The following is a 12,500-nucleotide window of genomic DNA, read 5'->3' on the forward strand; positions in this document are numbered from 1 at the left end:
TAGAAGAGGTATAAAAATAGCGTTTTGTAGTGGCGAAAGGACCTGCCCCGGTCACTTCCAGGCTAACGAGTTTTGGCTAAAAACGGTGAACTCGAACTTTCTCAAAATACATCCGAATGACATGATTTTGGTGTCAACTCAACGTATGTACTCCCAATAGTCCGAAAAATTGATCTAAAGTGCATTTCACTCCGGATTATCCCTTTAAGTGCCTTGCTCAAGGGCACAACGGTGGCAGCCGGGAATTGAACCCACAACTTTCAGACTACTGCACTGTAGCCCAGCTACTTAAACACTACACTACCACCGCTCATGCACACATACTGTACTGTCTCACAGTGTGTGTGTGTTTGTGTGTGTGTCTGTGTGTGTGTCTGTGTGTGTGTGTGTGTGTGTGCAGGTCGGTGGGCGAGCTGCGGGCGCTGCAGTACGTGCGGCGGGCGTGTGAGCGGCGGGAGGTGTTGTTTGAGGACCGCACGCGAGCGCACGCTGACCACGTCGGCCAGAGCTTCGACTGGAGGAGCACGGCAGCCGTCGGAGTTCTCAAGGCTGTGCAGTTTGGAGAGTGGTAAGACTTGGTGTCTGTACTGGGCATTGTGTGTGTGTGTGTGTGTGTGTGTGTGTGTGTGTGTGTGTGTGTGTGTGTGTGTGTGTGTGTGTGTGTGTGTGTGTGTGTGTGTGTGTGTGTGTGTGTGTGTGTGTGTGTGTGTGTGTGTGTGTGTGTGTGTGTGTGCGTGCGCATGCAGAGTAGACGTTGGAGTCCTCAAGACTGTGCAGTTTGGAGAGTTGTTAGACTTGGTGTCTGTACTGGGCATTGCATGTGTGTCTATGTGTGTGTGTGCACGTGTGCAGACATTGGAGTGCTCAAGGCTGTGCTGTTCGGAAATTGGTACAAAATTGTCTGTAGGGGTTAGGCTCATGTTTGTTGGATTTTGGACACAGAAGACACAGAAGATTCAAAATGGATTTACATGCTCAAGATACATACTCTTTGATGTTAAGGGGAACATTAGTATGTGTGTGTGTGTGTGTGTGTGTGAGAGAGAGTTTGGGAAAGAGAGAGACAGAGTACAAATTTATGTAACCCACTTGTGTGTGCGCTGCTGTAGGAGCGAACAGCCTCGGGTCACCAAAGACGTGGTGTGCTTCCAGGCGGAGGACTTCAACGAGGTGGTGCAGAGGCTGCAGCTTGACCTCTACGAGCCGCCCGTCTCTCAGGTGAGAGCGTGGGCACAGACACACACACTCACACACACCTCTAGCTAAGGAAACCGCAAGAAAATATTACCTTCAATTTGCACACCAAAGGCTGACAATGTACAGTGACCTCAATGGACACCTGTGTGTGTGTGTGTGTGTGTGTGTGTGTGTGTGTGTGTCACTGTGTTTGCAATATTAAGATGAAACCCATTAAGATACGCATGTAAATGTGCTGCGTGCCCAACTCTGTGTGTGTGTGTGTGTGTCAACCCCATTAACCCTTTCATGCGCAACGTCCACATGCGTGGACAGTAACTTTAACTCTGTTTTCTACTTATTTATCATGTTGATATACACCAATCCACTTCAGGGCAGTTTTAGTAGGTCCTTGGCAATATATTAACAATATGTATCATCTTATATTTGGAATATTGACTGCTTGATGACATCATCAATTCAACATGAGTGACAGTAATGGCCATATGCTGAATGCTCCAGGCATATCTGTAAAAAGCTAGTACTCAAGAAGGCAAAATCATGTAAAAAAAAATATTATGCTGTACAGGAGAGTGTGTTGAACAACTCTATGTTTTCAGAAATTAAATCGGATGTAAAATGGAGTTTGTAGACCCTAAAAAGCAACTGTCCACGTATGTGGACGTTGCGCAACAGAGGAGTTAAATGGCCAAAAATTAGATTTTGTAACTAGGACTTTTTTTTTTTTTTTTTTTTCAAATATGATTTTAATTGCTTTAAATTACAAAGAAACAAACATTTGGTAAACATATCTATAAATAATGACCTAATTACATGTGGTAATGCCAAGGTGGTATGGTAATACGGGGGTAATAGAGGGTTGGGTGGGTAGTAGAGGGGTGGGTATGAGAGTACTGGAGGTGTGGGTGGATTAGTAGTAGAGGGGTGGGTAGTATGGATGTAGTAGAGGGGTGGTTGGGTAGTGGTGGTAGTATAGGTGGGTAATATGGGGGTAGTAGAGGGGTGGGTGAGGGTCGGTGAGCAATAATGGGGGTAGTAGAGGGGTTGGGCGGGTAGTATGGAGGTAGTAGAGAGGTGGGTGGGTAGTATGGGGGTAGTAGAGGGCTGGGTGGGTAGTATGGAGGAAGTAGAGGGCCATAGTTTCCACATTTTCTGTCATTACATTTTATCCTTTTTTACCCCTTTGTTGCGCACTGTCCACATACGTGGACAATAACATAACTTCTATATAAAAGCATATTTTTAAAAAATTCCAACTGATTTTCAATATTGGGCTCATATAGAGTACTAAAATCAATACTAAAAAAATCTAGACACTTTTTTTCATAATGCGTGCATGAAAGGGTTTAAGATACGTATGTATGTAAATGTGCTGGGTGCCCAACAGTGTGTGCAGTGGGTGGACGATGCCAAGCTGAACCAGCTGCGGCGCGAGGGGGTCCGCTACGTGCGCGCCCAGCTGTGCCACCAGGACATCTACTTCATCCCGCGCAACGTGGTCCACCAGTTCAAGACCGTCTCGGCCGTCTGTAGCCTGGCGTGGCACATCCGCCTCAAGCAGTACCACCACCCCGAGCAGCCGCCCGTCGCCGCCGGCAACGGCACCGGCCAGACCGGGCACTCGGAGGACGACAACCGCACGAGGCAGCCGACGGCCAATCAGGACACGCCGTCGAAGGCCTCGGCCGAGGAGAACTCGGATCCAGCGCCGAAAGACTCGCTCTCGCCCTCGGAATGATCCCCCCCTCCCCCTCCCCCCGTATCCCAAAACATCTCTACGCACTATTTGGAGTCCTCGTTAAAAAGAAAACTGGGGGTGCGAGGGGGAAAAACTCTTCAGAGACGAAACTCTTGGATGTATAATACTTCTCAAGTATGGTGATATTTTTTAGTTTTTATTTATTTATTATGCATTGCATTGAAGAAGCACTGTCTCGCTTGATTTTTCTCTCAAGCCAAAGTGTGTCGCTTTAGCAGCTTGTGTCGGTAAGGTGAGGTGAGGTGAGGTGAGATGTGTGACGTTGACATGGCATCTGAGGAACGCAATGCATCATGGGACTCAGAGAAGTGCCTATCCCTTCACTGACCGCACCATTCATAGATCATGTCCTGACTGCCTGATGCGAGATAGAGAGAGAGAGAGAGAGAGAGAGAGAGAGAGGAGATGGCTTGTCTGACCAATAGAATTCAGTTTTGACCTGAGCTGACCCCCATAATGGCCTTCTGAGCTGTAGTAGGCGAAGGAACATTGCTACTTCTCTTCCACTGGAAAAGACCAATAAAAACAACAGCTGCCCTGGCAGAGCGATTCCTCTCTGAGCTAGCGGAGGCCAAGTGCACAGTAATGTACTGTAGGAGTCCTCCACACCCAGATTTGCTGCCATTGCACAGTTGTGGCCTGGGGTGATGGCTGTTGTGTTGCTGGTGTTGTTTCTGTACTTGGCAGGGTCCTGTGGGTCTTTGAGGAATATAGTGGCTGAATTGTGTGTGTGTGTGTGTGTCGGGGGGGGGGGGGGGGGGGGGGGGGGGGCGCTCCTTGTTGTTTCTTCTCTCTGCAGCCAGGAGTTGGTGCTGAACCCCATTCTGACCACATCATAGCATCATAGCAAGGTTTGAGTAAAAACCTTCCATGTGGCTTCTAGTTGTGTGCAATTTTGAGTGTATTCATATATAGAAAGATATATATATTTAAAAATATTTATTTGTAAACATCCAGGCACTATATCTAAGCAGCGGTATCCGATGCCTTGAAGTGTTCTTCCAACATGAATTCATTTAGCAGACATTTTAATGCAAAGCGTAGTGCAGCACATAAATGACGTCTCATCTGTACTTGTGACATGTGAGTATTGAACTTAATCAGTTGGCATCTTTACAGCTGTACTTTCCCAGCTGAACAAGTGGAGCACCAAAATAGAGCTGTGTTGATTGGTGAGCACCAAAATAGAGCTGTGTTGATCGGTGAGCACCAAACTAGAGCTGTGTTGATTGGTGAGCACCAGAATAGAGCTGTGTTGATTGGTGAGCACCAGAATAGAGCTGTGTTGATTGGTGAGCACCAGAATAGAGCTGTGTTGATTGGTGAGCACCAGAATAGAGCTGTGTTGATTGGTGAGCACCAGAATAGAGCTGTGTTGATTGGTGAGCACCAAAACAGAGCTGTGTTGATTGGTGAGCACCACAATAGAGCTGTGGTGATTGGTGAACACCAAAATAGAGCTGTGGTGATCGGTGAGCACCAGAATAGAGCTGTGTTGATCGGTGAGCACCAAAACAGAGCTGTGTTGATTGGTGAGCACCACAATAGAGCTGTGTTGATTGGTGAACACCAGAATAGAGCTGTGTTGATTGGTGAGCACCAGAATAGAGCTGTGTTGATTGGTGAGCACCAAAACAGAGCTGTGTTGATTGGTGAGCACCACAATAGAGCTGTGGTGATTGGTGAACACCAAAATAGAGCTGTGGTGATCGGTGAGCACCAGAATAGAGCTGTGTTGATCGGTGAGCACCAAAACAGAGCTGTGTTGATTGGTGAGCACCACAATAGAGCTGTGTTGATCGGTGAACACCAAAATAGAGCTGTGTTGATTGGTGAGCACCAGAATAGAGCTGTGTTGATTGGTGAGCACCAGAATAGAGCTGTGTTGATTGGTGAGCACCAGAATAGAGCTGTGTTGATTGGTGAGCTCCAAAATAGAGCTGTGTTGATTGGTTGTGTATTGACAGGAGGTTAATAGGAAGTGTCTCATTTTCACAGAAAATAAAAATAAGACAATTTTAGAGATCATTTTTAATCTCATGATCATATCAATCCCATATGATTTTTTAAAAAATGTATTCAATCGACTAAATCAGAAGTGATTTTGATAATAATGATGATCATTTTTATAATGTTATGTGTGTTTTAATATAAGATACAAAATCTTTTGTGAGGATTTCTCTCAATGAATTTCATCAAAAAGTTTCAGTGGTAAATTTGAATGGCTGTTTCCTGGTAAGACAGACTTTTTGCGTGTGTGTGAAGCTTCAGACCAGTCATTCCAGTTCAGACGATATCAAACAACTAACGCCAATCAATCACCTTAAATTGAAAACGGGAATTTGAGGCCACCAAAGGTCATACCAACCAAGTCCACATAAAATCAGACTATTAACACGTCTAAGATCAGACCACTAACGTTATAGCTCACCATTCCGTGAAATATTGTTGATATTTGAGTTTGATATTTGACAGCCAATTTTACCATAATTTCCCAAATATTAGCCGTGGCTTATACATTACTTTTGCACATTTTCTTCAGCTATGAGGTTAATACATTGGGGCAGTTAATGTGGTATTGATATGGCTTTGTTTCTTTTAACTGGCATAAAACACTGCGGCTTATGCACAATGCGGCTAATATACATGAAATTACTGTACTGCAAAGCGAAATTAGTGGTATGTTGAGCATGAAGCCTGAAATGTGGCAGCGGTAACTGTTCATGGCAGATTTGTTTCCCCTTGAATTTTTAAGTCTGAACATTTTTGTGTGGAAATTATATATTTTTTGTTTTGACTGGAAACAAAACGGCGATCAACAAGGCAATAGCTATGAATATTTGCCTCTAATTGACAAATGTGAAACTGAAAATACTTCTTCAGGCTTTAGACTAAACGCACCACTTACAGTATCTTGTGTCGTAGTAGACCTGTCTACCCGCTGGCTCATCCCAATTGAGCTTGTAATCCAAGTCCCCACAAAATCTGACCAGAGTCCCCATAGCAACAGGTCACAAGAGAAACACTGGCAATACAATCTCCAACGGTGACCTTGTGACCTTTCCTGATGCGGCCAGAAGTATAATGGGCTACAGTAAACTGTCATCATGTCTGTGTGAGTTTGCAATAGTCATAGGTGTGCTCACATGACATTGTCTGGTCGTTGGGCTTAAAGGTGGGGTAGGAGATCTTTTTTCTGCAGCATTGTTTTAACATATTGCTTGAAATACTCTTCACACCCCCATTGCAACCAATTAATTAAAAGTTTTGACACAACAATGAAAAGTTTTAGTGGCCTCTAGAACGAACAATCCAGGAAAAACAGTATCCAATCATACTGAACGGACTGTTAGCAATGATTGGATTCTGATGCATCTCTCAAACGGCAATCTGCTCCTCCCTCCCGCGACCAAGCACGTTCCTGTACTCTGGAGGCGCGGCTTCGGGGGGAAGTCTGAAGAAAGGGGTTGGGACTTTTGACCTGTGTATTTTCAAAATGCAGCTTTGCTGGAATCGTTTTCCAGGATCTCCTACCCTACCTTTAAGGAGTTTCAACTGGGCCAAGTGCTTTAGGTTGCGACTGCTCTACGGAGTAAAGGATTCTAAGCTGTCGTAATTATTACCATAGGGGATTTCACTTCAGTGCATAGAGATGACTGGGGACAAAAATACTTAGACCTAGAGAGTCCTTGTTCCCTCTTTCTTGGGCAGCTAACTCAGTTGTTTTGTAACGTTGTTATTGCCATTGAACTATTTGTGTTAGTAGAGCGTGTGCCTGAGGTGTGGAGGCATTTTGTGTGTGTGCGTGCTTGCGTGTGTGTGTGTGTGTGTGTGTATATATGTGTGTGTGTCTGTGAACAAAAATTAAAGATCTCATTGACGTTTCTATTTATGTCTCTTCCCTGTTATTTTTTTTGCTTTCAGGCCTTTGGTGTGTTTATCTACGTATAGCAACTCGAAGATCTCAATACAACCCAAACCCAATGTAGTTTTTCACTATTGTGGGAGATTTTTTTTTAAGGATTCCCTTTGGGCATCTTCTGCTTTTTGATATAATGAGAGAAACCTTTTTCTCACAGTATTTGTCCACCGTGTGTGTACTGTAGTCTTGGGGGAGGTTCATGTCCTAGTTGGGGAAATTAGACACATACAGTACACCATACATTTCTCTTACAGTTTCCTTCCGCATTTTATTTGCAAAGAACAAAAAAAAAGAATACACTTCTTATGGCAAATATAACTTACATGATATGTCCAGGTATGCATTTGCACAATTGGATACCTGAGATTAAACCTAGTCCCTCCTTTGTTCATAGTGCTGCTGTTTTCTGAAGGCTGGTGACCATATAAGGTACAGTAAAGGTAAAGGTGTGTGCACCTGTGGCATTCATTCAGCCTGAGCTGGAGCAGAGGGCTGACCTGGGTCATCAGCCGTCCACTGGTTTACATCCGTTTCAAATCTTCCATCACACCCACATCCCACTGAACCCCCCCAACACAGAATGCCCACACTAATACAGATTAATTTCAATGCTACCGTTCTGTATGCCATCTGATGCCTACATACTGATCCCATTTCAGTGATGGGAATACAAATGAACATAAACAGTTAAAGAAAAGTTTGTGGTTGGGTTAGGGAGATGTGGGACAGTGGGACAGTGATCAAACCATAAAAGTGCAGAGATGCTCGTTTGTCATCAGCCTAAAGCAATAACCACACTAGAGATGCCTTTGTCATCACCAGCATACAACATCCTTTTGTCTCAAAATGGTTTCCCCATAACAAAGTACAGTGACTTGTCAGACTCTTGTCAGAACTATTTTTTTGTCAAACACTACAATATTTAACATGTCTCAAAGCATGCACGCCGTTAACAAAGTACCTACGAGTCTAGACTATATCTTCAACAAACATCCATTTGATGCACAATCGTTCATTGCGGACTGGCATGGCTCCTATACCAGCTTGGGTGGCACTGACCAGAGCAAACTGGAACTTCAGTGCAACCCAACAGATGTGCTCTCCAGTCCTGCGTCCAGTTAGCCTGGGTGTTCCCATGCTGCCTTGCGCTCAATTTCATTCACGCTGCTAAGGCAGTCTGGAAACTACCGCCCTAATTTTTGCCTGAGATAGGGGACCAATCACAGAACAGGGGGGGGAAGCAAGACGATGATGAGCTATGAACAGACGCATTTGAAAGACATCCGTGGCGCCCAATGAACGGATCGTTGCATTTTTTTCAAATACGAGAAAATGAACGTTTGGTTGCCAGACCACGTCTCATTTGAGAAGTGGAAGGCGCTAGCCAGGCTAGCATCCAGTCAGCATTTAGGGCAAACTGCCCTGAGGCTACAGGGATGAGTGGACGGAGGCGGAGAGGTCAGTTAGGGTCGGGCGGCGGGAGAAGCATCAGAACGAGAAAGCCACAAGGCCGAACAACGAAGCAAGGTTACTGGCTTCTCCCAGTCACGATCTCCAAAACAAATGCTACATGTATGTATTGTTTTGACATCAGTGGTCACTCCTGAAGTGACCTGGGTAAGCCAGGAGCCTTGCTTCGTGGTATAACCCTCGGGCCTGATGGAGGAGAGGCAGCCGTCATGTTTCTCTCCTCTTCCTCTTCCTCTTCATCTTCATCTTGGTCATCCTTGTCTGCGTCTTGCTCGCCCGTTCAGCCCCTCCTACACCCAGGACTCAGGGCGGGTCCTCGGGCCCTTGGGCCTCCTGAGACGATTCCCAAACACTAGAGAGACCAGGCATGTAATTAGAGTCGCCAACATGCACACAACACACACACACACACACACACACACCACACAAACACAGAACAACACAACACAACACACACACACGCACCACACAAACACAGAACAACACCAAACAACACACACACAAGCACACACCACACAAACACAGAACTATACAACACACACACGCACACACCACACAGAACAACACACACACACACACACACACACACACAGCCTCTTGGTGAACTCACCCAGTCGGAGCCCTGCAATGGCTGAGTATGGAGGTGGCAGTTGAGCTGGAGGTGGTTGTGATGGAGGGGGGAGTTCAGTTGGAGGGGGGGCTGATTTCTCTAGAGGAAAACACAACCAATAGGGGGTCAGATATCTGTTGACAGAACTGTGGTGCTAGCTAAGGTGCCTCTCATGTAAAGTTTATACGTCCTCCCTCGCTCCTCGGGCCTCGATCATTACTGATCTACATAAAGAATGATGGGGCGGCAACAACGATAGTCTATCCCTTCGTCTATCTTTCTTTATGTAGATCAGTGAGGATCGAGGAGCGAGGGAGGACGTATAAACTTTACATGAGAGGCACCCCTGGTGTGTAGGGCCGGATGTTGGAAATGCAGCTGACAGTTATACAGTAGATGATATGACTGACACTTACCTTTATTTTTGCCAATGAACCTCTTCCAGCTCTGCAGATAATAAAAAGCCAAAGATATCACACATTTAGACACACATGAACTCCTTAATGTGGTGCACTGAAAAATAGAACCAGACCTTTGCACATCCAAGAGATATCCTCAATATATGAGGGAGTCAAGTATAACGTGGCTAAGACATTTAGACTAAGACATTTGAACATCACAGAATATGTAACAGGATGACTGAAGCTGATGATGAAAACCTACATGGGGACTGAAAGAGGTAGAGCAAAAAAAACAAAACATAACATTTCATAGATTTCACTGGAACTGGACATATCTGTGTACAGTAGGCTACGAACCTTCTTCCTGGTCATAACCTTTCCGGAACCTTCTTCCGTCCTGGCGTTCTCTGAGGCTGCAGCACCCTGCTGAGTTGGTGGTATGGCCGAGGCTCCCATAGCGGGGGCTCCTGTGTAACAAGCACATGCAGTTATACACACAGCTACAGTACACACTGCTGTGCCCCAGGGTGCTGGTGTGGTGTGGTGTGGTGTGGTGTGGTGTGATCAGAGATGGGTGTTACAGGTGACACTGCAGGTACATCATCACTGTTACCTTCAGCCGCTGGTGAGATGGCCACATCAGGTGCAATAACTGACAACGGCGCTGAAAAAGACACGAAATGGACATGAATACAAAGAGTTTCTAGGTGTCTCTGTCTTCCTGTCACTACACTAAAGGTATGGCATTCGGTGTCTTGTGTGTGTGTGTGTGTGGCATTTGGTGTCTTTTGTGTGTGTGTGTGTGTGTGTGTGTGTGGCATTTGGTGTCTTTTGTGTGTGTGCACGCGTGTGTGTGTGTGTGTGTGTGTGTGTGTGTGTGTGTGTGTGTGTGTATGCATGTGTTTGGGGGTGCTCACCTGGTTTTGAACTCTTCACCTTCACACTCTTCAGGAGGAGAAGAACAAATAAGAGATGGCATGGTTTGGGTTAATAACAGTTAATAGTTAATAATGTGAAAATCTCAGAATTTCTTCAGCTGTGAGGTTAATACACAGGGGCAGTTAATATGGTATTAATATGGCTTTGTTTCTTCAAACTTGCTTAAAACACTGCCCTGTGGCTTATACACAATGTGGCTAATACACAGGAAATGACTGTAATTGTCAATAATGTGAAAATCACAGGTGTTAATAGTCAATAATGTGAAAATCACAGGTGTTAATTGTCAATAATGTGAAAATCACAGGTGTTAATAGTCAATAATGTGAAAATCACAGGTGTTAATAGTCAATAATGTGAAAATCTCAGGTGTTAATAGTCAATCTTATGAAAATCGCAGGTGTTAATAGTCAATAGTGAAAATCTCAGGTGTTGAATTGTGTCCCCACTGCCCCCACTCACCTTGCTTCTGTTGGTGAAAGGATCCTGCACTTTGGATTGAGAGGGCCCGGCCCATTCAGACGAGCATCCCACACGCTGCAGAGGCGGCGATGCCTCCGCCATCCTGAGGGGGGAGCCAGAGAGCGCCGCTGGCTGCTGTGGGCACAGGGGGGCGTCGCTGCTGTTGCACTGGGCCAAACACTGCTGCAGCTGCACTTCTCCAGGCGTACAGCAGGGGGCGGTAGCCACGGACAGGGTGAGCAGTGGACCTCCGGTGGGCCAGGGGGCGCTGTCGCGCGGCAGGGACAGGCTCCTGCTGCTGCTATCGGGCAGGAAGATGGCGCTGGTGCAGCGCGCGGGCCGCTGGCCGTCCCCGCGGACCTCACGGAGGCACAGCATTGAGCGCCGGTTGTGCTCAGGCAGACTGGTGCTCATATAGCCTGGCACTGACAGAGCTGTGGAGCAGACGGAGGGGGAGAGGGAGAGAAAGAAAGAGGGAGAGACAGAGGGAGGCAGAGAGGGAGAGGTAGAGAGAGAAAGAAAGAAAGAAAGAAAGAAAGAGGGGGATGCAGAGAGGGAGAGAGAGAAAGAGTGGGGAGAGAGAGAGGCAGAGGAAGAAAGAAAGAGAGAGGCAGAGCGAGGGACAGAGAGTGTGAGGGTGAGTGAGAGAGAGAGAGAGAGAGAGAGAGAGAGAGAGAGAGAGAGAGAGAGAGAGAGAGAGAGAGAGAGAGAGAGAGAGAGAGAGAGAGAGAGAGAGAGAGAGAGAGAGAGAGTTGCTTTTTTAAAACTTGTTTGTAAGTTGTGAGATTCCGGTGTGTTGTTGTGTGATCCCTGAACTAATTACCATGACTACCATCTGGGGGACATGTAGCATGATCTGATGTGATCATAGTGTATATGCGTGGGTGTACTTAGTGTCTCACTGATCTGAGGGCCATGGAGCATATTAATGTGACAGGTTATATGATTTGAGTGTGTGTGGGTGTACTAAGTGTCTTACTGATCTTTCGAGTGTTTATGAGAAAGAGCGCTAGGTGCTCGTCAGCCTTCATCATGTGTGACTGCGAGTGACTTCCTGACCATATGTTTCCGTGGCCAGTGGGTGTACGTGTGTATGACGAGCGCTAGATGTGATTCGGAGGTTGTCGGTGACATGCTTTAGTGTCGTACCATCGGCCCAGGGCAGCTCGAAGGACTCTGCGGTGCGCTCGGGGAGGGGGGGCGCTGGAGAGGGGGGGCTGCCTACAGACAGTGAAAACAGGTCAAATTACAGAGGAAGGGCGCTGATAGCAATCCAATCCAAATCGAAGAACAAGTCAAACACATTGCCAGTTTGTGGTCCTCCACATACCGTAAAGTGGAGCCACCCTGAACACATTAGTATACCAAACACATATTTACTGTTTATTATACATATTAAAATTGTTAATAGTGAGACTGGACTAGAAACATGCAGGTGTTCAGTACAGTGATGACTCACCTGGTGTATTGCTGGGTTGGACGGCCAATAATGTCTTGGTTAGCCTTGATACCTCTGGAGGCAAAAGTATCATGTAAGTGTTAGTTTGTGTGTGTGTGTGTGTGTGTGTGTGTGTGTGTGTGTGTGTGTGTGTGAATGTGTAACTTGTTGAGTAAGCTGCTGTCTGTATGTTCCTAGTAAGTAACTTGTGCCATTACAGGAAATGTATGTGAGTGAGTCACCTGGGTGTCACTGTGTGTGCGCAAACACACAGTGACACAGTGACCTGTGTGTGTGTGTGT

The 12,500-nt window shown here is 46.1% G+C and overlaps 2 protein-coding genes across 4 annotated transcripts in view; one reads left to right on the forward strand and one right to left on the reverse strand.

Annotated features, from left to right (window-relative positions):
- LOC134087417 (lysine-specific demethylase 9) overlaps window positions 1–6,912 on the forward strand; it is an 11,708-nt gene extending 4,796 nt beyond the window's left edge. For 2 of the 3 annotated variants that reach the window (XM_062540902.1, XM_062540901.1), the window contains exons 5-7: window positions 401–568; window positions 1,110–1,218; window positions 2,585–3,700. In XM_062540902.1, coding sequence (XP_062396886.1) covers window positions 401–568; window positions 1,110–1,218; window positions 2,585–2,935 — 628 coding nt within the window. In that variant the 3' untranslated portion in view covers window positions 2,936–3,700. Of the gene's footprint in view, window positions 1–400; window positions 569–1,109; window positions 1,219–2,584; window positions 3,701–6,880 lie in introns of those variants that run through there. The other variant, XR_009939825.1, reaches the window with a different exon arrangement.
- A 200-nt stretch (window positions 6,913–7,112) lies between these two features.
- ptpn22 (protein tyrosine phosphatase non-receptor type 22) overlaps window positions 7,113–12,500 on the reverse strand; it is a 25,054-nt gene continuing 19,666 nt past the window's right edge. The window contains exons 20-28 of the mRNA XM_062540904.1: window positions 12,220–12,273; window positions 11,910–11,981; window positions 10,761–11,194; window positions 10,277–10,304; window positions 9,973–10,023; window positions 9,717–9,826; window positions 9,375–9,405; window positions 8,959–9,057; window positions 7,113–8,700 (exon numbers count right to left, since the gene is read on the reverse strand). Of these exons, the coding sequence (XP_062396888.1) occupies window positions 8,639–8,700; window positions 8,959–9,057; window positions 9,375–9,405; window positions 9,717–9,826; window positions 9,973–10,023; window positions 10,277–10,304; window positions 10,761–11,194; window positions 11,910–11,981; window positions 12,220–12,273 (941 nt within the window). The 3' untranslated portion in view covers window positions 7,113–8,638. The remainder of the gene's footprint in view (window positions 8,701–8,958; window positions 9,058–9,374; window positions 9,406–9,716; window positions 9,827–9,972; window positions 10,024–10,276; window positions 10,305–10,760; window positions 11,195–11,909; window positions 11,982–12,219; window positions 12,274–12,500) is intronic.

This window comes from Sardina pilchardus, chromosome 7 (assembly GCF_963854185.1).
Source record: "Sardina pilchardus chromosome 7, fSarPil1.1, whole genome shotgun sequence".
Taxonomy (NCBI): Eukaryota; Metazoa; Chordata; class Actinopteri; order Clupeiformes; family Clupeidae; genus Sardina; species Sardina pilchardus.